The sequence below is a fragment of the Sorex fumeus genome, unplaced genomic scaffold (genome assembly GCF_029834395.1).
Source record: "Sorex fumeus unplaced genomic scaffold, SorFum_2.1 ptg000047l, whole genome shotgun sequence".
Classification (NCBI taxonomy): domain Eukaryota; kingdom Metazoa; phylum Chordata; class Mammalia; order Eulipotyphla; family Soricidae; genus Sorex; species Sorex fumeus.
In genome coordinates, this window is record NW_026606104.1 from 26,452,625 (window position 1) to 26,479,462 (window position 26,838).

General features: G+C 40.3%; 1 protein-coding gene across 1 annotated transcript in view; it reads right to left on the reverse strand.

Moving 5' to 3' along the window:
• The window catches only part of MSH4 (mutS homolog 4), a 122,997-nt gene that overhangs the window by 42,836 nt on the left and 53,323 nt on the right, over positions 1–26,838 (reverse strand). The window contains exons 9-10 of the mRNA XM_056122899.1: positions 14,044–14,111; positions 6,128–6,202 (exon numbers count right to left, since the gene is read on the reverse strand). Of these exons, the coding sequence (XP_055978874.1) occupies positions 6,128–6,202; positions 14,044–14,111 (143 nt within the window). The remainder of the gene's footprint in view (positions 1–6,127; positions 6,203–14,043; positions 14,112–26,838) is intronic.

The following is a 26,838-nucleotide window of genomic DNA, read 5'->3' on the forward strand; positions in this document are numbered from 1 at the left end:
ATGTCGCGTGGTCGCAGTAGCAGCCATGAAATTTTGGTATTCTGAAATTTTAACAATTAAATCTGGAGATATTTCTGCCAAAACCTTCTGGGTTCTGAAATTTGTTCCTGAGCCTCTTGGATCATGGCCGTTAAGCAGCTTGATCAGGAGTCAGAATTTTTTTTTTTATTGAATCACTGTGAGATAGACCCTTACAAAGTGGTTTATGATAGATTTCAGTCATAAAGTACTCCAACACCCATCCCTTCACCAGTGTACATTTCCCAGCACCAGTGTGCCCAGGTTCCTTTCCATCACCCCCCACAGCAAAAATTCTTAATACATAATATTCTATTTTGTAGAAAAACTGTCTAATCTAATAAGTTTATTACCTGTAATTTCTAGCTAACATAAATGATTCTTCAGTGACTATAAATGAGCATAAAGCAAAGTCAACATTTTTTAATGTAGGAGTACTGCTATATACTCAGCCACTGATTAGGCTGATTGAATTGGGCATGAACTCCACCTTACTTATTTTTTCATTTTTATAATTTTATTTATTGAATCACTGTGAGAGCAGCTACAAAGCTTTCAGGTTTAAGTCTTGGTCATACAATGAAACACCCAACCTTCACCAGTGCCCATTCTCCATCACCAAAACCCCCAGTATACCCCCCATCCCACACCTTACCCTACCTGTGGGGCAGATGATTTCCACATTACTCTCTCTACTTTGGTTACATTCAATATTTTGACACCTGACCCACCATTATTATTTGGGATTTTACCCCAACACTCGGACATGCCAAAAAGGAAACAGTAGACAATTTGTTTTCTATTGCTGGTTATGAATAACATGTGATGTCGCGTGGCTGCAGCAGTAACCACACCATTCTGGAATTCCGAAATTTTAACATTTAAATCTGGAGGGATTCTGCCAAAACCTGCTGGGTTCGGAGATTTGTTCCTGAGTCTCTGGGATGGTCATTTAGCAGTTTGATCAGGAGTCAGAGAGGCCATTCGTGGGCAGTGACTCAAGGTTTCGTTGGAACGGAGAAGAAAGGGCCAGTTCCACTCCCATCCCATGAGGCCCTGCGTGTCTCATCACTGTGGGCCCAAACCTGACTATCCAATGGCCTCTGGTGATGGTGGCCACCAAGCAGCTAAGGGGATGCAGGCGGAGGGACAGCACCCTTTCCCCCCCTGGGGTGGCCCGGCGACAGTAACCTACTGCGAGGTCCAGACGCATTTCTGCCAAAAGCCACTGGGTTTCGAGATTTGTTTCTGAGTCTCTGGGATGATGGCCATTAAGCAGCTTGATCAGGAGCCAGAGAGGCCGTTCATGGGCAGCGACTCGAGGTCTCGTTGGGGTGGGGAGGAAAAGGCTGGCTCCACCACCATACCATAAAGGCCCCACGTGTCTCATCACTGCGGGCCCAAACCTCTGGAGGATGGTGGCCACTGGGCCGCCAGGGGGAACAGGCCAAAGCACAAAACCTATTCCCACCTGGGGTGGCCCAGCGCTGGTAACCTATTAGATGGACTGGACGCATTTCTGCCAAAAGCCATTGGGTTTCTAGATTTGTCTCTTGGGATCATGGCCATTAAGGAGTTCATCAGGAACCAGAGAGGACATGCCTCCAATTATATAGGTGGTTTGTGGGTGTGTCTCCCACATACCTAACTTTGGGCCATTTACTTTCTGATAAACTTTGCCCCAAGTTTTTGGGGTCTGGCCAAAGGCACAGCAGTAATTTGGGGGGATCTGAAAGTCTGAAGGTGCCATCAGGCTGCTGATGCACTCGCCTCACAGGTACAGACTGACCTGCTGACAGCACCATACCCCTAGGTCAACATTTCTTAATAGTTCTTTCAGACACAGTTCTAGGAACAATAATATAAAATCAAATGCTGGAGCGATAGCACAGTGGGTAGGGCGTTTGCCTTGCACACAGCCAACATGGCCGACCCGAGTTCGATTCCTCCGCCCCTTTCAAAGAGCCCGGCAAGCTACCGAGAGTATCTCTCCCGCATGGCAAAGCCCGGCAAGCTACACGTGACGTATTTGATATGCCAAACACAGTAACAAGTTTCACAATGTCACTGGGCCCACTCGAGCAAATCGATGAACAACGGGAGGACAGTGACAGTGACATGTCATAACCTTTCCTGTAATGTATAAACAGTTTGAACTCTGGCTATCTCAAGCTGCCTAATGGTTTTCCTTTCATTAGCAGTAACTTACATGCATTAAAATAGATGAGAAAAAAAAACAAAAAACGGTTTGAACCTGGTTCAGTGGGCTAACCTGGCGCTAAACATCAGAAGATATTAAGCCTCTATGGGTTGCCCCAAAAGTTATAGCCTCATTTCATGCTTCTTTAATTAATAATGAATTTGAATATTTTATACTATGTGACTCCATTGGAAATCTAGCATTGTTTTATTAAATTATGTGTTTTATGATTATAGAGTTAATATTCTGTCTGTCAAACAAGTAACAGACAGTATTGAATTGGCAAACCCTTGGTTTTATATCACAAAACTCAGATTACCAAGCAGTAGAGGAGGGGGAAATGAAGCGGTGGATTAGAGGTGATTTAGGGACAGTAGTGGGTAGTCTTGATCACTTTGGTGGTGGCAGAGCACAGTAACTCTGCACATCAATACCATAAACATCAATGCTATTGCAATTGTGTTATTAAACTATAATTTAAAAATTACAGATATGTACTTGGGTGTGTACTGTTCTGTTGTTTGTAAATTTTTTCCTATTTTTTATTTTGTCTTTGACATACAAAAACTTGAACTATGTTTTATTAAATTGGGGAATAATTTATTATATCTTATTCTAAGAAAGATAAAAGCACTTCTGATTGAAATATTTTATCAAATTACTGTCACTATTGGTATTTACTAAAATGTTATTACAAAATCTCTCCACAATTTTGAAGTGTTCAAATTTTTTTTCCCTTTTTGGATCACACCAGTTATGCTCAAGTGTTTGTGGGTTTTTCAGGAGATCTAGCACTGGGATTTGTATCCTGGTCTCACACATGCAAGACAAGTGCTGTACCACTGAATCACATGTCTAGTTCTAAAACTGTCTTTTAACTGATTTATCATTGTGCTATAATATCAGTTTTACATATGCTCTCACTAAAAATCAATATGTATGCCTCCATTGTCCTGATTAACATTCTCCCAAAGTACCTGTACCTTCCCATCTCCTTGTGGTAATGTACAAATTGATCTTCTGACCTAACATTTAATATTGCTTTATTTAGTCCATCTGTTCATCTCTCTCTAGATTAAATCATATAGTATTTATCTTCATCTTTCATCATTTTTTAAAAAGCTGCTCCTTTTGCTACTTCTTTAATTTTTAAGAATGTTTTGTATTATCTCTCTAACTTGAGAAAAACATGAAATCTTATAGTTCACAACAACTTGAATGGAACTGGAAGAAGTCATGCTAAAATGGATAGACATGGAGAGTGTCATCCTAAGTGAAATGAGTCAGAAAGAGAGGGACAGACATAGAAGGACTACACTCATTTGTGGAGTATAAAACAACATAACATGAGGCTGACACTTAAGGATAGTAGATACACAGGACAGATAGATTGCTCCATATTGCTCCAAAAATGGAAGCCAGCCTCATAAGCAAAGGGGAAAAGGCATTTGGAATAGAGAAGGGATAACTAAGAAAAAGATGGCTGGAGGAATCGGTCGGGATGAGAGATGTGTGTAGAAAGTAGATAAAGGACTAAACATGATAATCTCTCAGGGTCTGTATTGCAAACATAATGCCCAAAAGTAGAGAGAGATTATGGGCAATCATGTCTGCCATGGAAGCAGGGGGAGGGTGGGAAAGGGGGGATATACTGGGGATATTGGTGGTGGGGAATGTGCACTGGTGGAGTGATGGGTGTTTGATAATTGTGTGATTGTAAGCCAAACATAAAAGCTTATAACTATTTCTCGGTGATTCAATAAAATTAAAAAAAAAAGTCACGCTAAGTCAAGTCAGTCCAAAAGAGACAAATATCATAATATTCTGCTCATACACAGAGTATAAAGAATCAAAGCAATGAATTATAAATCTCTAATGGAAACAACTAGACACATGATCAATAAAATGTGGTCAAAAGTGGGGTGGGTCGAACTGGTTCAGCCCTTTTGGAAAACAGTATGGACGATTCTCAAAAAATTAGAAATTGAGCTCCCATTTGACCCAGCAATACCACTCCTGGGAATATATCCCAAAGAGGCAAAAATGTAGTCGAAGTGACATCTGCACTTGTTTGTTCATTGCAGCACTCTTTACAATAGCCAGAAACTGGAAGAAACCTGAATGCCCACGAACAGATGACTGGTTAAAGAAACTTTGGTACATCTACACAATGGAGTACTATGTATTTGTTAGAAAGGATGAGGTCATGAAATTTACATACAAGTGGTACAACATGGAAAGTATCATGCTAAGCGAAATGAGTCAGAAAGAGAGGGATAGACATAGAAAGACTGCATTCATCTGGGGGATATAAAGTAACAAAATATGAGATTAATACCCAAGAATAGCTGAGATCAGCACCAGGAGGATTATTCCATAGCTTAGTGGCCAGCCGGGCATTCTAGAGGAAAGGGCAGCTCAGATAGAGAAGGGAGCACCAAATAAAGGGTGTTTGGAGGATCCTCCCAGGAGGGGAGATGCATGTTGAAAGTAGACTATGGACTGAACATGTTTGCCACTCAATGCCTCTTTTGCAGACCACAACACCCAAAAGGAGAGAGAGAACACAGGGGATTGCCCTGCCACAGAGGCAGGGGGGGATGGGGGGTCGGGGGGGATATTATCCATGGTGGTGGAAAATGGGCACTGGTGGAGGGATGGGTATCTGATCATTGTATAATCAAACCCAAGCACAAAAAATTGTAAATCTACAACTGTACCTCATGGTGTTTCACTAATAAAAAAAAAAATCTTGCAGCCATACAATAAAAAAAATTTTTTTAAAAAGTGGGGTGGGTCGAAAGAGATCCTGGAATAACAGTGGAGAGAAACTGGTGTAGCAGCACTGCAAGTATAAAACAATTCTGGTAGTATTGTAAAAATTAAAATAGTTTAAATTTTAAAAAATTAATTGGAAACAGAAACATAGTAAGGAAACAAGCAATAGCCAAAGGCAGAGACCGAGAATCTGCCTATAGAACTGAATATAGTAAGACAGGGTTGGAGTGGGGTGAAAGGGGAACTAATTCTAGTGTGGAGAGATGCTCGCACCTTGGTGGCAGATGTGGTATAGCAGCACTGTATTCATGAAACAGTAACACTACTGGGTTAGAGAGATAATACAGGGGCTAAAGTACTTGCCTTGCATACAGCTGACCCAATTTGATCTCTGGCACCACATACCCACTAGAAATAACCCTAAACTCAGAGCCAGTGAGGTCCAGAGCCAGGTCCCCCAAACACCACCAGGTGCAACCCAACACCCAGGATCAAATATTAATATTATTATTTAATTATAGTGTCAATTTTTTATAAATATAAAGAGATTGTGCACTTAATAGGGTACATGGGGCATGCTCTGGATCCCTAATGGGGGAAAAAATCTACAAAAAGCTTTTCTGAAACAACTGTAAAAATTTGAGCACTGGTTAATTATATAATAATACTGTATCAATGTTAAATGTTTTTAATTATATCACGATTGTATAAGATGTTCTGAAAATACATATTTTAGTATGAAGGTACTATACTTTGTTGTTAAATAATTTATGAAAAGTAATAAGCAAAAGGACAGTGTATATATGTAAAACGAAAGATTCTGGGAATTCATTATACTATTCCTGTGACTTTTTCTAAGCTTGGATTTTGGGGGAGCCTGTGAAATGATGGGTCACAGCTAGTTATGTTCAGAGCTTTGTGTTGTGCTCTTTGATGATTCCTAGTTTTGTATTCAGGAGAACATATGTGGTGGCAATGATCAAAATGAGAATGACTGCATGCAACGTAAGCATTTTTATCCACTACACTAATTCTCTGGCCTTCTAAGCTTGAATTTTTTTCAAGCAAAAATGTTCATAAAAATTCATATAATAAAAAGTTCATAAAACTCAGTAAATAAATATTAATTACCTTTAAAGGGTCCACAAGTTCCAAGGTATGTTTTAGGTATATTAAATTTGTTATCTTTGATTCAGCTGCATTAACCTATAAAGATAAAAATCTAAATGTAGACACCATAAATATATAATACATGAATAGGTTTTTCTCTTGAACATTATATACACTATTTATATTTCATACATTTTATGTTAGTCTAGACATATATGTTAGTCTAGACAGGATGCCAACCTATACGATAGTTAAAAACTAAACTAAACTAAACATCCTCCAGTGCACAAGGCAGAAATATTTATCTAACCTAAAATGTCGATTACTACCAACACTGAGAATTATGCAATAGAACTGTCCTGAGATGGGCATATGGGCACTCTCTAATCCCTTATATAAGTAGTGATTTTCTTTGGGCTGCTTCTTTCTCAGTTTCTGTCCTCAATATCTTCTAACTTTGCTGGCTATGAAAAAATAAGTTACCTAAAATTGTATGTGTATGAGGAAGTAGATGTTACCGACACCACATTAGTGGGGAGGTAGGTTCTTCCCTAGTTGATTATTCCAAGCTTGAATGGAATCCCACCGATACCTTAACTGCAGCTTGTTGAGACCTTAAGCAAAAGATCAACCTAAGACAGACATAGATTCCAAATCTACATAACATTGAGGCATCAACTATGTACTTTTGAGCTGGTACATGGTAAAAGAAATTTAGGTGTCTCTTTGCTGTTTGATTCTTCAAGGTCAGCAAGAGAGTGCTTCAATGGCAAATTGGAAGGCAATACTTTACTGGCTTCATAAGGTGAATTGCAATATATTTTGCAAGCAAACGCACTGATTGCTTTGTTAGTGATGGCTTTTTTTTTTTTCCCCTTTATTTTATTTTATTTTTTTTAAAGTTGTAGATTTACAATTTTTTGTGCTTTGGTTTCAATTATACAATGATCAGATACCCATCCCTCCACCAGTGCCCATTTTCCACCACCATGGATAATATCCCTCCCACCCCCACCCCCCCCATCCCCCCCTGTCTCTGTGGCAGGGCAATCCCCTGTGTTCTCTCTCTCCTTTTGGGTGTTGTGGTCTGCAAAAGAGGCATTGAGTGGCAAACATGTTCAGTCCATAGTCTACTTTCGACATGCATCTGCCCTCCTGGGAGGATCCTCCAAACATCCTTTATTTGGTGCTCCCTTCTCTATCTGAACAGCCCTTTCCTCTAGGATACCCGGCTGGCCTCTAAGTTATGGAGTAATCCTCCTGGTGCTGATCTCAGCTATTCTTGGGTATTAATCTCATACTTTGTTACTTTATATCCCCCAGATGAATGCAATCTTTCTATGTCTATCCCTCTCTTTCTGACTCATTTCGCTTAGCATGATACTTTCCATATTGTACCACTTGTATGTAAATTTCATGACTTCATCTTTTCTAAGAGCTACATAGTACTCCATTGTGTAGATGTACCAAAGTTTCTTTAACCAGTCATCTGTTCTTGGGCATTCAGGTTTCTTCCAGTTTCTGGCTATTGTAAAGAGTGCTGCAATGAACAAACAAGTGCAGATGTCACTTCGACTATACATTTTTGCCTCTCTGGGATATATTCCCAGGAGTGGTATTGCTGGGTCAAATGGGAGCTCAATTTCTAATTTTTTGAGAATCGTCCATACTGTTTTCCAGAAGGGCTGAACCAGTGGACATTCCCACCAACAGTGAAGGAGTGTCCCTTTCTCGCCACATCCACGCCAGCATCGGTTGCTTTTGTTCTTTTGAATGTGGGCCAGTCTCTGAGGTGTGAGATGGTATCTCATTGTGGTTTTGATCTGCATCTCCCTGATGATTAATGATGTAGAGCATTTTCTCATGTGCTTTTTTGCCATTCGGATTTCTTCTTTGAGAAAGTTTCTGTTCATTTCATTGCCCCATTTTTGGATGGGGTTGGATGTTTTCTTCTTGTGGAGTTTAACCAGTATTTTGTATATCCTGGATATCAACCCCTTGTCAGATGTGTATTCGGTGAATATCCTTTCCCATTCTGTAGACTGTCTTTGTATTTTGGTCACTGTTTCTTTGGAGGTGCAGAAGCTTCTTAGTTTAAGATAGTCCCATTTATCTATCTCTGTTTTCACTTGCTCGGCCAGTGGCGTGGCATCTTTGAAGATACCATTAGCTTCAATGTCATGGAGGGTTTTGCCAACTTTATCTTCAATGTACCTTATGGTTTCTGGTCTGATGTTGAGGTCTTTAATCCATTTTGATCTTACTTTTGTACATGGTGTTAGGCAGAGTTCTGAGCCTATTTTTTTGCATGTAGCCGTCCAGTGATGCCAACACAATTTATTAAAGAGGCTTTCCTTACTCCACTTCACATTACTTGCACCTTTATCAAAGATTAGATGAGCATATGATTGAGGAGAGATGTCAGTGTATTCAACCCTGTTCCATTGGTCTGCAGTTCTGCCTTTGTTCCAGTACCATGCTGTTTTAATTATTACTGCTTTGTAGTACAGTTTGAAGTTCGGGAGGTTGATTCCTCCCATTTTCTTTTTCCCAAGAATTGCTTTAGCTATTCGTGGGGGCTTATTGTTCCATATAAATTTCAAGAGTGTTTGCTCCATTTCTTTGAAGAATGTCATGGGTATCCTTATAGGGATTGCATTGAATTTATACAATGCTTTTGGTAGTATTGCCATTTTGACAATGTTAAGTCTCCCGACCCATGAGCAGGGGATATCTTTCCATTTCCTCATGTCCTCTTTTATTTCCTGAAGTAGCGTTTTGTAGTTTTCTTTGTACAGGTCCTTTACTTCCTTAGTTAAGCTGATTCCTAGGTACTTGATTTTCTGGGGCACAATTGTGAATGGGATTGTTTTTTTCATGTTGCTTTCTTCTCTCTCACTGTTTGCGTATAGGAAAGCCATGGACTTTTGGGTATTGATTTTATAACCTGCAACTTTACTATACGAGTCTATTGTTTCTAGGAGTTTTTTGGTGGAAGTTATTGGGTTCTCTAAGTAGAGTATCATATCATCTGCGAATAGTGAGAGCTTGATTTCTTCCTTTCCTACCTGAATGCCCTTAATATCTTTTTCCTGCCTAATCGCTATTGCAAGTACTTCCAGTACTATATTGAACAGCAGTGGAGAGAGTGGGCATCCCTGTCTCGTCCCTGATCTTAGAGGGAAGGCTCTCAGTTTTTCCCCATTGAGGATGATGCTTGCTGTAGGCTTGTGGTAGATGGCTTTAATTATGTTGAGGAAGGTCCCCTCTATACCCATTTTGGCTAGGGTTTTCATCATAAAGGGGTGCTGGATCTTATCAAATGCTTTCTCTGCATCTATTGATATGATCATATGCTTTTTATCTTTTCTTTTGTTGATATGGTGGATTATGTTGATTGATTTCCGAATGTTAAACCATCCTTGCATCCCTGGGATGAATCCTACTTGGTCATGGTGTATGATCTTTTTAATGAGTAGTTGGATTCTATTTGCTAGTAGTTTGTTGAGGATCTTTGCATCTGTGTTCATCAGGGATATCGGCCTGTAATTCTCTTTCTTTGTGGTATCTCTGTCTGCTTTTGGTATCAGTGTGATATTTGCTTCGTAGAAACTGTTTGGAAGTGTTTTTGATATTTCAATTTCGTGGAAAAGCTTAAAGAGCATTGGGAGTAAGTCCTCTTTAAAGATTTGGAAGAATTCACTAGTGAATCCATCTGGGCCAGGACTTTTGTGCTTGGGGAGACTTTTTATTACCATTTCAATTTCCTTGATGGTGATAGGTCTGTTCAGGTATTCCAGGTCTTCTTGGTTCAGCCTTGGGAGTCTGTAGGAGTCTAGGAATTTATCCATTTCCTCGAGGTTTTGATGTTCCGTGGCATAAAGCTTCTCAAAGTACTCCCTGAGGATCCTCTGAATTTCTGTGGTTTCTGTTGTAATGACCCCCTTTTCATTTCTGATTCGGTTTATTAGGGTTTTCTCTCTCCCTTTCTTTGTGAGTTTTGCTAGAGGCTTATCGATCTTGTTAATTTTCTCGAAGAACCAGCTCTTGGTTTCATTGATCTTTCGGATTAGTGATGGCTTTTTTCAAGAATGATTGTATAGTAAAGAATTGTGAAAGATACTGTACCTCCTTCTAGAAGAAAAAGGAGATAATCTTATAGTCTTGAAAATTAAAGATGATGTCTCTCTCCAGAACAACAGAAAAGCAAGTTCACTGCCCATTATAGAAGATTCAGATTTAAACTCAGTGCTCTCCTACAACACACTGCATATGCATGTCACTGCACATGAGTGTCTTCTGGCCTCCTTGACATTTCCCTGTGGGAACTGTAGCTAGAAGCACCAGATTAGAAAATGCTCATATTCTTGGTTACCACTATGCACTAAGTACTAAAGTTCTTTCCCTCTGATGTCCTTCATCAGCCTCTGCTATACTGTGGTTATGATCTATGAAGTAGAACAGATATCGAATCTCTTATGGTTTTTGATTCTATGCTGCAATTGCTTTTTTATTCTTACTCAAATCTCAGATTGAACTACAAATTCCTTTAGATTAGACACTTCTTATATCCATAGCAATTGTCATAAAATAAAATTAATCATTGTTGAATGAGAGAAAAAGTCATGTGTTATGATTATCTATGTGGTAGTTAAAATCAACAAAAAAAATTGTTACTCAAAATAAACCAAAGGCTGGAGTGATAGCACAGCGGTAGGGCGTTTGCCTTGCATGCAGCCAACATGGCCGACCTGAGTTCGATTCCTCCGCCCCTCTCAGAGAGCCTGGCAAGCTACCGAGAGTATCTCGCCCGCACGGCAGAGCCTGGCAAGCTACCCGTGATGTATTCGCTATGCCAAACACCGTAACAACAAAGTCTCCAATGGAGACGTTACTGGGCTGGCTCGAGCAAACTGATGAACAACGGGAGGACAGTGATGATGAAAATAAACCAAAGAAACTTGGATAAAAGTTAAGAATAATTATTTTTTAATATAAAAGTTTCAGATGGTGAGCTTTATTCACTCTGGAGAAGTCTGTGTTCTCTCCTGAACATGTGTTATTCTTTTTCTTTTCCCTTATATATCTATATCTTTTTTAATAAAACTATTTTGCTTCACTAAAAAAAGTTTCAGGTGGTAAAACTAATGTTCTGGAAGTTTAAAATGTAAAACAAACATTCTTAATAAAATACATCAAATAATAAGGTTATGAATGTTGGAAAGAAAAGAAACAGGTTAATTAAAATAAGAAATTGATAGGGTTGGATTTTTTTTTTCTTGCAGAGTTCTACCAATGCTTTATATATCTTGGATATTAACCCCTTGTTGGATGAGTGGTAAGCCAAATAATTTCTCCCAGAATTTGGTCTGTCTTTGTATCCTGGTCATCATTTCCTTTGAGGTGCAGAATCTTAGTTTAATGTAGTCCCATTTATCTAATTCTGCTTCTACTTGCTTGGTCAGTGGCATTTCATCCTTAAAGATGCCTCTAGCTTCAATGTCATGAAGAGTTCTGCCTATATTTTACTCTATGTAACTTATGGATTGAGGTCTGATATCTAAGTCTTTAATCTCTTATTGTCTATTCTTTTTTTTGGTATGAGGAGGTTCATACATATCTGTAAATTTTTCTTAATCAGTACATCTGTCCTTTGTGGAGGCCTTAATGCTTTTCTGTTGAAGATGTTTATTAGCTTTTGAGGAAACTAAGCAATATATTGGCTTCATGAATGATTCATGAATTTCAGTGACTGCTAGCTCAGTCGCTGTTTTCTTAACCATCTGGAGATCTATTTTAAATAAGTTTCTTTCTTCATCTAATATAAGCATATATCTCTTAATTAAACACAATATTTACTAAATTAGTTATGACTTTTGCTGGTTAAATTGCATAATTTGCTAAAACTTGCGAATTCACTTAGTTTTTTGTTCTGAATGATGTTTAATTTAAACTTCCGAATGAACTAAATATTCTCTGAAAATTCCAGTATAGAGTTGCCAGTCAAAGATGAGTTCACACTTCCCCTTTAAAATATTGATTTTATACAGAAGTCAAATCAAAATGGATTAAAGGCCTACATATCAGACCTAAATCCATAAGTTACATACAGTAAAATATAGGCAGAACTTTCCCCAGCATCACATATGGTCTACTAAGCACTGCCAAGAATGAGTGATCTTTGAGCATAGAGCCAGAAATAAGCACTGAGCATACCCATCAAACTAAATTTTTATATATTTTTATATATTTTTATTACAAATGAATTTCAAGAATTCTGTCTGTACAATATTAAAAAAGCCACAGGCTAACTTCAATGAATTTTCAAATTAAAAATTTTAAATTAGTTTTACTGATAAAAATTTTTTCTTTTAACTCTTATGAGCAAAATATACAGATATATTAAATATTCAAAAACTTGCCTTAAAAATAAAATTAAAAGCATCTTACTCTCTTTATGGGATGAGCCATAGAACACGACCTACATTTGTGAATTACCCAAGGATGCTCTATTCTTACAGTTTAAGCACCTCATGATGATCATTCATTATTTTTATTATTAATCTATTACTGGTTTATAACATTAAAAAAATGAAGGGGCTAGCTGAGAACCTCCATATGACCTCTAAATGACTATAGTACTCACCACACTCACCACCAAAGTTTCAGCATAATCCCACCACCAAACATACCCTTAAATGTATTCCTCATATTCCCCTTCCCCTTTCCTGCTGAAATGCACCATAGACTTTAGTGAGTGTAGGAGTTACTTATATTATATTTCATAAGTTAATTTGCTTGATTTTGGAGAGAGGCTGTGTTTCTATGAGTAGTACTAAGAGACCATCTGATATCAGAAATCATACACAAAGCACACACTCTGACTCCCAAATTAAGACCCAAAGTCAAATTGATATAATTTTTCATACTCTATGTATGCATGAAACAAGCCCAGAATTGTCTTTCACTTCCTTCCTTACTTACTTTATTTAGTAAAATCACATCAAGATCTGTCCCAAAAGCTATTATTTCATGCTTTTGAAAGTCACTGTGAGAAGCATCTATGTAGGAATATAAATCTGGTCTATTGAAAGCAACATGAAGATTTATCAAAAAACATCACAATAAAACTTCCATATGAACTCCTTTCCCAGGTACTTTTCAAAGAACATAAATACTCAAGAGGGCAAGAGGAGCAGGAGGAGCCAAGATGGCAAGAAATTATATATGATTCCTGTGACATCAACACAAAGAAGGCCTAACAATTGAAAGGAGAACAGCATCCTGCAACTATGTAGTCTCACTGAGAAAGTTGGAGAATACAGTCATCACTTCAGAGAGACTTAATTCTGAGGAAGGCATAACGGCAAACATTTAGAGTTTAAAAGCACGTACCCTAGACAGGGATAGGAGACAGAGACTGAAAAAGGGAACGCAGGTCCAGCAGCCACTGGTGCTCAAGCAAAAAATAAATATATATGTAAATATATACATATACATATATATATATATATATATATATATATATATATATATACACCGACCTAGAGCAGGAGGGAGCTGAGCACAAAGATTTAAAGAACATCAGTTTTATATCAGCACTAAGTTGAAAACAGACTTAGGTCTTCACAGCACAACACAGAGACTGGCTTTCTGAGTGATAAGGGAACAGCCATTTAAAGATGAGCCATATCCAACAGGGCTACTGTAATCTCCACTCTGTCCCAGCACATTTGCCTCTTGAGGTAATTTGGCCTTGCCCCAGCCATCAGCAGAGAGATTGCTGCTGAGTGCAGTGGGTTTATACAGTATTCACTGTTGTTCTGAATTAGAGTCTCAGGACTTCTTAAACCCAACAAAGGATGCTGGGTCCACAGCCCAGGCTGGGAGCAGCCAGGTGATAATAATAATACAACATAATATATACACAAACATACCGTGTCTTGCTTTGGAATTTGGACTAGAACAGAAAGAAGCTGCTCCGTATCTAGAAATCTTGATAAAACTGAAATAAAAGAGAAACAAGGTATTTAAACTGCTGTAGTTTAAAATACAGACTAAAACAAAACCCTCAAATAATCAAATCTAATCATTCTTCCTGCAAACATTCTTCCTGCTTGTCTTTATCGATCTTACATGCACCAGAAATAGAACAATCAGTTCTAATGGTCTTTTACTTTCAGTTATAATCTCTTCAAAATTTGATACTCTTGGCACTGGGGAGATAGCTTAAAAGGCTATGATGTCAAAGACAGGATTTCATGCATAGTGTTACAATAGCACATCTCCAGAGTGTACTTTGCCTTTCCCTTTGTCTCAAGAGTGCCCCTGTAAGCCACCCTTCCCCACTTCACACCATCATGTCCCACTGCCATGTTAAAACTCAGTTCAACAGCCCAGTTCTCAGATTCTATTGTTTTGGGCCATGTTATTTCCTTACTATGCTTTAATATATCCCACATAAGTAAGAGATCATTCTGTGTCTATACCTCTCCTCTGACTTCACTCAACATGATAAACCTTCAGTAGCAGCAATTCATCTTTCCCAGGTATTCCCACTTTGTATATGTAGCATTTCTTTATCCGTCATCTGTTCGTGGACACTTAGGTTATTTCCAGATATTGACTATTGTGAATAGTGCCTACCAGCTATCTTTTAAGGTTTTTTGTTGTTGTTATTTTGTTTTTGCTTATCTACCTCTAGAACTATGCCCCTTTATAAATATTTCACTCCTAAGGTAATTATGTTGAAAGGCTGAATATAGTGATATTGATTGTATTTGTTCAACATGATGTAACACTATATTGATATTACATGTCACTTTCTTAAATTGGCCTTTTCAGTCTCTTCCGTCTTCTTCCTTTAAATAATTACAAATATAATAATATTGTATTTAAAGTAAGATTTTTATCATATTTATACTTCTCTTTTATAATCATTTGAACCTTATAAAAATTGTAAAAGTCCAAATTTAGAAAAATAAAATTTCTAGACTACCCTGAAATCCCCATATAGTCCCCTAACTACAGCCAGGAGTGATCCCGTAGAGCATAGCCAGGAATAAACCCTGAGCACACCAAGTATGCCCCCCAAAAAAAAACAAAAGAAAGAAAGAAAATCTTAGTATCCTATTAAAGCCCATTGTAAAGTAGACTAAATCCTCATTATTTGTCATTTCTCAATATTTCAAGTGATAAATAACAACTAGTCACACCTTACATAAGCAAGCTCTTTTATATAATCATAAGTACAATACCAGATTTTTTTTATGTTAAGTCTACTTTTCCCAACTTGAAAGACACAAAATTGTACCTTAGAGAGTAATAACTGTTCAAGATCACCGGGTATGGCACCCACATCAGATTCTAATTCCACTCATCATATTAAAAACATCATTTATTCTATATGTATAAACATAACTTGACAGGTGTGTTTTCTTTATCTTGAGGATCATTAACAGGATTCTTCTATCGCCAAAATCCTACTCATTTTCTTGAGAAAAGATTGCATATAAAATCTGTGAAATCCTACCTTTATACCCATTTCTTTCTTTGTAATGCCATTATAATCATTATTATTGCATTTATCACACTACAACATATTTATTTAGAATTCTATTTCCTTAATATGAATATATATACCCTTGAGGACAGAAAGTAAAAACTTAGTCTTCTCCTCTTTTTATCCTTAACACCTTCAAAATTGTTACTACAAAGCAGGTATTAGGTTTTTTAAACAAAGTTAGGATGATCATATTTAATAGCACTGACTGTAGCACTGTCTTCCTGTTGTTCATCTATTTGCTCAAGCGGGCACAGTAACATCTCCATTGTGAGACTTCTTGTTACTGTGTTTGACATATCGAATACACGTGACGGGGAGCTTACCAGGCTTTGCTCTGCGGGTGAGGTACTCTCGGTAGCTTGTCGGGCTGTCGGAGAGGGGCGGAGGAATCGAACTCAGGTTGGCCATGTCGGCCGCATGCAAGGCAAACGCCCTACCGCTGTGCTATTGCTCCGGCCCATCAACAAAGTATCACGATCATATTTAATAAATATTAACAATTTTCCCACTATGCTTCACGTTCATGCACTGCTACTTTCTCACATGTTCAATTATAAACTGTCAACTAATTTTAAAACAAAAATGTTTAACACTTGTAGATTTAATTATAGGTATTTCTATTATAAGAATTATAAAGCTTCCCGTGCAGAGCTGATTTCACTGGGGCACTTCAGATGCAGCAGGTGTTCTCTCTCCGCCTACTCCAAATGAACCCCCAACAGCCACAAACTTCCAGAAGTAAAACCCAGGTACGGGACCGGGGACTGAAGACTCCAGGCCACATGGCAATGGGGATGAGCTATCCCTCCCCAACTCCCCATCCCTTCAGGGTCCTGGCTGTCACACCCACGAACTGCCTCCAAGTGCCATTAAAGCATATTAACTTCCATGATCCAGAGACTCACAAATGAATCTCGGAATCGGTTAGCTTGCTGCAGAGATGTCTCCGAACCCCAATTATTTGAAATTTTAGAATTCCAAGAGTGCACAGCCACTTTCACAGCCACACGACTTCTCATGCTTTTCATAAGAAGCAATCACTTAATCACTTAACTTCCCGTTAGTCGTCGATTTGCTCGAGGGGGCGCCAGTAACGTCTCCATTTGTCCCTGTCGCGTGCTAGTGTAGCCCAATGGCATCTCTTCGCTCCGGGAACATGGATGGCCTCAAACCGATCGTTCATGATCTTGACAAAGAAGTCTGACCATCTGGTAGGTGGGCGGCCACGCGGTCTCTTGACATCCCGTGGAATCCAATCAGTAACAGCTCTAGTCCAACGGTCGTCTTTAAATCTCATTACGTGACCAGCCCATCTGATTTTCGACACCTTGGCATATGAGACAGCGTCCCTGATCCTTGATCGTCGACGGATGTCAGAACTCCGGATTCGTTCTCTCATTTGAGTGAAACGTGTTATTCCAAGCATAGCTCTTTCTATTCTTCTTTGGGAGACCTGAATGGCGTTCTCATCTTGTTTGCGTAGGGCCCAGGTCTCTGAGGCATATGTTAATGCAGGAAGAACAGTGGAATCAAAGAGATGTGCCCGGAGCCGGAGGTTCTTCGTCCTCTTAGCTATTTCTTCGACGTTCTTGAAGGCGTTCCAAGCCGCTCTCTTCCTCCTGCGCAGCTCGGGTGCCAGGTCATTTGTCATGTTGACCTCTCGACCTAGGTACACATAGCTGTTGCATTCGGAGATGGTCGTTCCATTGAGAGCGAATGGGGCGTCAGGAACAAGGCTGTTTCTCATAAACATTGTCTTCGTAAGATTCAGCTGTAGTCCTACCTTTCCACACTCACGGTCAAAGTCGGCCAGAATTTGTGCCGCTTGGCTGATGTTTGGTGTTATTAAAACAATGTCATCAGCAAAGCGGAGGTGGTGTAGTTGCCGACCATCTATCTTCACTCCCATTCCTTCCCATTCCAGTCGTCGCATGATGTTCTCGAGGGTGGCACTGAAGAGTTTCGGTGAAATGGTATCACCCTGCCGCACCCCTCTCTTGACATCAACGATCACTTCTTTGTAGAATGGTGAGATCCTGGTAGTGAATCCGCAATACAGCTCACGGAGGATCCTGATGTATTGGGCTTGAATGTCCTGATTGGTTAGGGCTTCAATGACCGCTTCCGTCTCAACAGAGTCAAAGGCCTTCTTTAAATCAATGAACGTTAAGCAGAGCGGCATCTTGAACTCCCGAGAAACCTCAATGAGCTTGGTTACCGTGTGGATATGGTCGATGGTGCTGAATCCTTTGCGGAACCCTGCTTGCTCGCATGGTTGTCCTTCATCTAGTGTTCTGCCAATCCTATTCAGGATGACTCGAGTGAACAGCTTGTAGATGACAGACAATAGGCAGATCGGGCGATAGTTGCCAATGTCATGGATGTCTCCCTTCTTGAACAGTAGTACGGTCCTGCTGGTTTTCCATTGGGACGGAACCTTGCATTCAGACAGGTAGCGAGTGAAGAGCCGAGCCAGTGTATTGATGAGTACTGACGGCAGGTTCTTCAGGTTCTTCAGGTGTTCAGGTCTGACCTTGTCTGGGCCGGGTGCTGTTTGCTTCTTTACCAACGAAGCAATACAAAATGAATTATCTAGCATCTGTCTGTGGCAGGAAGGCTTTAGTGGTGATGGGAAACTTCAAAATAATGGTGGTGGAAAGGTGTAATGGTGGTGGAATTGGTGTTGAAATACTGAATGTAATCAATTAATGTGAACAACTTTAAAATAAATTTTAAAATTTAAAATTAAATTTAAAAATTAAAAATAGAATTATAAAGCTTGTGGGGCTGGAGCAATATTACAGTGGGTCAGGCACGTGCACTGCACACAGCCAACCCAAGTCCAATCCCCCAAATTCTACATAATCCCGAGTACAAGAAATAATCCTTGAGCAGAGACAAGAGTGAGCCCTAAGCACTGACAGGTCTGACTCCTCCTCCCCAAAAGGGAATTATAAAAATATATATAAAATATATTAAGTGGCAGGCAATCTATCATATTTTTGGTTAAAATCTCATCAGATTATTGCCACTCAATGCCTCTTTTGCAAACCACAACACCCAAAAGGAGAGAGAGAGAACAAAGGGAATGCCCTGCCACAGAGGCAGGGTGGGATGGCGGGGATGGGGGGTGGGAAGAATACTGGGACCCGTGGTGGTGGAAAATGGACACTGGTGGAGGGATGGGTACTTGATCATTGTATAACTGAAACCCAAGCACAAAAATGTGTAAGTCTACAACTGCACCTCATGGTGTTTCACTAACAAAAATTTTTAAAAATCTCATCAGATTAAACACAACCTCTGGGGAGAAAAAACTTACCAACGGGTTTAAAAACAAATCAAGAATTCAACAAATACGAACACCTGTTATTTCCTAGTCTCAATTATTCAACAAACATGTATTTACAATTTAAGAGCCATAGCAACAGACTATAAGAAATTTAGGGAAAATGTTTAAAGAAAATTTGGGTATTCAGGGAGACTTACAGCCAAAAATGAAGTCTAAGGTAAATTATTATAAGATGAACTGTGGTTAATGAAGATAATACAGCAGGGAGAGATGCAGAGAAGAGGAGGGAAGATTCCAGGCAAACACTAGAGAGTGAAAAAGCCGTTAAAAAAAGAGGATATGTTCAAGTAACTGAAAGAAGTTCAATTGCATTTTAAGAAAGAATGGAAACTAAGGAAATAGTCATATAGAAGAGTTTGGATTTTGTCCTAAGTTCAGACTGAAAGATTTTATACAAATGAGTATGCAGTAGACCTCCAGAGATATTTTAAGACCAATTCCTAGAACCTATTATCTAATAAAAAGTACCTTGGAGTAGGGACTAAGGATTACAAAATTCAGAAATTACTACAGATTACCTATCAACCCTAAAGTATTCACAAGGGTGTTTATAAACAAGGCAGGAAGGAGGCTGGAGCGATAGCACAGTGGGTAGGGAGTTTGCATTGTACACGGCCGACCCAGGTCCGATTCCCAGCATCCCATATGGTCCCCCAAGCACCACCAGGAGAAATTCCTGAGTGCAGAGCCAGGAGTAACCCCTGTGCAATGCCAGGTATGATCCAAAAATTTAAAAAAAAAGAGGCAGGAAGATCAGTGATAGAAATGAGGACAAAATCAGAAGCCAGAAAGTACAGAATATAGTATGCTGCTTCCTTTGAAGGTATAGAAAGAACCATGATCTCAGGAATGTACACAGTCTCTCAAAAAAGGAAACATGAAAAAAAGCCATTGTCTTTAAAGCCTCTGGAAGGAGCACAGTCAAGAAAAAGTGATTTCTGACTTCTGTTACTGTATGATAATAGACCAATATTGTTTTTAACCACAAAATGTGTGATAATTTGCTAAATGGAAAACTGATACAGAGTTAAAACACTCATTTTTATTTCTAAAAGATCACTCAAACTATAATATATAGAAGGAATAGTATGAAGCAAACCTGAACACAGAATATCAAATAATAAACTGCTGTAATTAAACAGGTTGCAGAGAAATGATAGGCTGCTGCTGGAATAGCAGAAATGGGAACAAAAGCCAATACACTGAAGTATTACATGAAAATTAACAGAATGTGATGGCGTCCAGAGGTCCCAGACAGCAAAGCACCTGCCTTGCAGGTCTGAAGCTGTGCATTCATCCACTAGCACCTCCCCACACGCACTAACTGCAATCCCAACAGTAAATGCCATTTGAAACCTCTAGCATCACAACAAAAAATACACAACATCCAGAACACCACAACTAAGTATTTGCAAGTACCAAAACTAAAGTGTGAAAAAACTATGGACCCAAATGAGCACAATTCAAGTCTATAATACCCCAAGAGTACATACGCAAGCATAATGACTATTTGAGCACCACAACCCAATGTCTAAGGTGCCAACATCATTGCAACAACAGCAAAAAAATAAGAGGAAAAGAAACAGCTAAAATTTCAGTTGATTTTATTGTATTTATATTTATTGTATTGTAACATGATTATAGTAGTGATAACTTAAATTGTCTTGTACAAAATTACTACATCACCACCAAAGTGCCCAATTTCCTCTCCTTGATGTTGCTTCTAATCTGCTTTTCCTTCCCCATCTCCTGCCTCTGCTAAAGAAAAAATTGGTGGAGGGATGACAGGTTTAATAGCCACACCCAGCAGTGCTCAGGATTTTTTCCTGACTCCGTACTCAGGAGTGACTCATGGACATACTCAGAGGACCATAGACAGTGCTGGATTAGAATCCGGGTTAGCAATATGCAAGACAATCACAATGACCTCCTTACTTTTTCCAGGCCTAAAATGTTTTAAGATAATAACTGTCACTGTCACTGTCACTGTCCTCCCATTGTTCATCGATTTGCTCGAGCAGACCCAGTAACATTGTGAGACTTGTTACTGTGTTTGGCATATAAAATACGTCACAGGGAGCTTGCCAGGCTTTTTTTTTTTAATTTTTATTAGTGAAACACCGTGAGATACAGTTGTAGACTTACAAATTTTTGTGCTTGGGTTTCGATTATACAATGATCAGATACCCATCCCTCCACCAGTGCCCATTTTCCACCATCATTGATCCCAGGATCCCTCCCACACCCATCCCCCCCAGCCTCTGTGGCAGGGCATTCCCTTTTGTTCTCTCTCTCCTTTTGGGTGTTGTGGTCTGCAAAAGAGGCACTGAGTGGCTTGCCAGGCTTTTGCCATGAGGGCGAGATACTCTCGGTAGCTTGCCAGGCTCTCCAAGAGGGGCAGAGGAATCAAATTCGGGTTGGCCATGTCGGGCCACATGCAAGGCAAATGCCCTACCCGCAGTGCTATCGCTCCAGCCCAAGATTCATTTCATTCATTCATCATCCTGTTAATCATCGATTGCCTCGAGCAGGCCCCAGTAACGTCTCTTTCATCCTAGCCCTGAGATTATATTCAAGGCTCTTTAGGAGAATGAGACCCATCATTGTTACTGGTATTTGGCATATTTGGTGCACCACGGGGAGTTTGCCAGACTCTGCCCTGTGGGCAGGCTATATTCGATAGCCTGCAATTTGTCCAGAGTAGGAATGAGATAATGAGATATCCTAAAAAGATGTTCTGATAAGATGTCGCGCGGCCGCATTTGCGGCCGCGCGGTTCCGGGATCTGCATTTTGTAGTCTCTGAGTCTTGGCCGTTGATGGGATTACACGGCGCCAGGGGGCCAGGTGGTGGGTGTGACCCCGCCTACTGGAATTTGGAGGATCTGGGTGGAGGATGCTCGACTCCAATTCGAGTAGGCTCGGAGATCTCGGCCCCGGAACCCGCGTGGCTTTGTCCCTCTGCCAGTACCTTCATGTGAGCGGAGAGTGGTCTCAGCATGGTGGTGGCTGGTCCTGGAGGTCTTCGGCTGCTGGAGCCCTGGTCGGGGTGGGGAGGAAAGCTCAACCCGCTCCCCTCCAAGGAACCCCGGCGAGGAACAGCCAGGCACAGGGGCAGGATAATAACATAAAATTTAAAAGTTTAAAAAAAATGGGCAGAGATGCCTCCAGATCCCACACCAGGTTGAAACTCATACGAGGGTACCTCGGAGGCAGACTCACCTACCTTAACAGAGCCCTGACAGCTGAAAACCTCCAAAACCCAATAGCTGCCATGATCATGGCCAATCTCCACAGGCTTGGATGAGTCTTATCAATGAGGGAACCTATTGGAAAACTCAGGTATGCAGGTTCTGTAACCGAAATCTCCAGGCTGTCACTGAGTCGGGGATGGGTGACCTCCCCGCATCTCCCTGTTCTTCTGGGAGCCTGGCAGTCATGCCCACAAACTGCCTCTGGTGCCATATAAACTCATTAACAGCCCTGATTCAGAGACTCACAAATAAATCTCAGAAGAGAGTCACAAGCTGCAGAGATGCTTCCTGACCGTAAAGTCATCATCCAGTTAAAAATGTAACTCCAGCTGTTCACCTTATTTAAAAGTTTAGAATTCATAGATTGCACATCTGAATATTCAGTAACACAACATCTCATACTCTATTACCAGGAGTAGCACACATTGGATAAGATGCAAGAGAGAAGCAATCAACAAGGCTCAACCTGTAACAACATATTAGTAATCTCTTATACTAGGGCTCAATGGCTCCTGGGTGAGATACACCATCTTCATATACTTTCTTCTAAGAAACCCTTTTTGGTTTTATTTTAGAGAATTACTCATAACAAGAAATACAAAATAAATTACTTTGGGGCAGGCGTGGTTGGTGGTTGGGAAACTTTGAAAGAACGGTGGTGGGTAAGGTGTAATGGTGGTGAGATAGGTGTTGGAATATTAAATGCAATAAAATATAGTGAACAACTTTATAAAAATTAAATTAATTCTTTTAAAAAGAATGACTTCCAGGTAACTAGCTTGATAAAGAAAATGATTATAGAAATATTCATTGAAATCAAGAGTGATTTTAAAGGTATCACTGATTGGACACAATGAATTTGGAATGGCTAAAGATGACCAAATAAAATGAAATACACAGGCCTAGGGGTCGGGAATAACACAAAAGCAAAACGCCTTGCATACATGAGGCTGCAAGTTCAATACCTGGTGCCACCCAACATGTGCTGATCTCAATTTCAGAAGCACTTCCATTTTGTGTCCCTGGTGTCGTGACAGGATGTGCACTCTCTGACACACACCACAACCAAACATGTGCACACACAATCATCACAATAACCAAAATGAGAAGGAGAGTTAATAATGATGATGATGATGATAATAATATATATAAAATTTTAGAGAGCTATTTAGGCATGAAACATAAATATTGAAGTCACATATGTAAGTAAATGGTACCTAGAAAACCAGAAAGTTCTGGGATGAGATATGGAGAGAATTCCAAAGACTAAAGTACAAGTTTTGCATAAAGGAGCCACATATTCAATCCCCACACTTCATGATCCCCTGGGTTTGCCCATCATTACGCAAAAATGACTACCACTGGGTTTGCCCATCATTACCCAAAAATGCCAAGAAAGTGGGTAAGTCATATAATAAGACACAGTATAAAAAGATGATCAGAACATATGCTTGAAAAGCCATAGCATTCAGGGAATGAGGAAAGGAAAAGAAGCCTATGGGTAAGATACAAATATTTCTTCCATCTAAATGAAGGATTATGTAGTTCTTGTGTCACATTACTAATGACAGTGTTTTCTGAGGACTTTATTCAGCAATATAAAGACCTGTGATTTGTTTTGAAATCTTCACAGGTTAACAACAGAAATGTTTAATTGGTTTAAACTGGATCGTCAAATACACTTTAAAACATATAAATAATAGTTCTGAGAGAAAAAGACAGAAAAGAGGAATACAAAATATTGAAAAATAGGAACAGGAGGGAGAGAAGATAAAAGAATGGGGGTATGGTGCCGCCACAAACCACCTCTAGCTCAGCTATATAACTGGAGACATGGCCTCTCTGGTTCCTGATCAAACTCCTTAATGGCCATGATCCCAGAGACTCAGAAACAAATCTCGAAACCCAACGGCTTTTGGCAGAAATGCGTCCAGTACCTGCAGTAGGTTACCAGTGCCAGGCCACCCCAGGTGGGAATAAGTTTCATGCCTTGGCCTGTTCCCCCTGATAGTCCGGTGGCCAACATCTTCAAGAGGCCACTGAATAATCAGGTTTGGGCTCACAGTGACGAGACACATGGTGCCTCACGGGATGGCGGGATGGGGGTGGAGCTGGCCCTTTCCTCCCCACCCCAAGGAGACCCTGAGTTGCCGCCCACAAACGGCCTCTCTGGCTCCTGATCAAGCTGCTTAATGGCCATGATCCCAGAGACTCAGAAACAAATCTCGAAACCCAGCGGCTTTTGGCAGAAATGCATCCGGACGTCACAGTAGTTTACTGTCAGCTGGGCCACCCCAGGGAGGAAAGGTGCTATCCCTCCGCCTGCTACCCCTTGGTGGCTTGGTGGCCACCATCCACCAGAAGCCATTGGACAGTCAGGTTTGGGCCTGCAGTGACGAGACACGTGGTGCCTCATGGGATGGGGGTGAAGCCAGCCCTTTCCTCCCTATCTCAACGAGATCCTTAGTTGTCGCCCACGAATGGCCTCTCTGGCTCCTGATTAAGCTGTTTAATGGCCATGATCCCAGAAACTCAGAAACAAATCTCGAAACCCAGCGGCTTTTGGCAGAAATGCGTTCAATCCCTGCAGTAGGTTACCAGCACTGGGCCAATCCAGGTGGAAATAGGTTTTGTGCATTGGCCTTTTCCCCCTGGTGGCCCGGTGGCCACAATCCTCCAGAGGCCATTAACAATCAGGTTTGGACCCGCAATGACGAGACACGCAAGGCCTCATGGGATGGGGATGGAGCTGGTCCTTTCCTCTCCATCCCAACGAGACCCCGAGTTGCCACCCATGAACAGCCTTTCTGGCTCAAGATCAAGTTGCTTAAACGTTGTGCATTGGCCTTTTCCCCTGGCAGCCCGGTGGCCACCATCCTCCAGGGGCCACTGGACAAGGCCATGGTCCCAGAGACTCAGGAACAAATCTCTGAACCCAGCAGATTTTGGCAGAAATCCCTCCAGATTTTTTTTTAGTAAGTTTTATTTATTTATTTATTTATTAGTGAAACACCATGAGGTACAGTTTTAGACTTACAATTTTTTGTGCTTGGGTTTCAGTTATACAATGATCGAATACCCATCCGTCCACCAGTGCCCATTCTCCACCACCACCAGTCCCAGTATCCCTCCCGCCCTCCATTCCCCCATCCCACCCTACCACTGTGGCAGGGCATTCCCCTCTGTTATCTCTCTCCTTTTGAGTGCTGTGGTTTGCAAATGAGACATTGAGTGGCAATCTTGTATGGTCTATAGTCTACTCTCATCACGCATTTCCCATCCTGAGAGGAACCTCCCAACACCCTTTATTTGGTGCTCCCTTCTCCATCTGAACTGCTTTTTCCCCTAGCATGTGCGGCTGTCCTCAAAGCCATGGGGTAATCCTTCTGGTACTTATCTCAGATATTCTTGGGTGTTAGTCTCCTATTTTGTTACTTTATGTTCCCCAGATGAATGCAATCTTTCTATGTCTATCCCTCTCTTTCTGACTCATTTCACTTACCATGATACTTTCCATGTAGTACCACTTGTATGTAAATTTCATGACTTCATCCTTTCTGACAGCTACATAGTATTCCACTGTGTAGATGTACCAAAGCTTCTTTAACCAGTCATCAGTTCTTGGGCACTCAGGTTTTTTCCAGATTCTAGCTATTGTAAACAGTGCTGCAATGAACAGACAACTGCAGATGTTGCTTTGACTATACTTTTTTGCCTCTCCGGGGTATATTCCCAGGAGTGGTATTGCTGGGTCAAATGGGAGCTCAATTTCTAGCTTTATGAGAATCGTCCATACTGTTTTCCAGAAGGGCTGAACCAGTCGGCATTCCCACCAGCAGTGAAGGAGTGTCCCTTTCTCCCCACATCCGTGCCAGCATCGGATGCTTTTGTTCTTTTGGATGTGGGCCAGTCTCTGTGGTATGAAATGATATCTCATTGTTGTTTTGATTTGCATCTCCCTTATGATTAATGATGTAGAGCATTTTCTCATGTGTCTTTTAGCCATTCGGATTTCATCTTTGATGAAGTTTCTGTTCATTTCGTCTCCCCATTTTCTGATAGGAAATCCCTCCAGATTTAAGTGTTAAAATTTCAGAATTTCAAAATTGTGCAGCCACTACTGCAGCAACGCGGCATCATATGTTATTCATAGCCAGCAATAGAAAACAAATTGTCTACTGTTGCCTTTTCAGCAGATATGAGTGTTGGGGTAAAATCCCAAATAATAATGGTTGGTCTGGTGTCAAAATAGTGAATGTAACCAAAGTAGACAGAGAGTAATGTAGAAATCATCTACTCCACAGGTAGGGGGAGAATGTGAGATGGGGATATACTGGGGTTTTGGGGGGTGGATAATTAGCACTGGTGAAGATACGGGTGTTTCATTGTATACAGAGACTTAAACCCGAAAGCTTTGTAACTGCTCTCACGGTGACTCAATAAATAAAATTATAAAAAATGAAAAAAAAACGGTAAGGTGGAGTTCATGCTCAATTCAATCAGCTAATCAGTGGCTTAATAAATAGCAGTACTCCTCCATAAAAAAAGAAAAGATAAAAGAA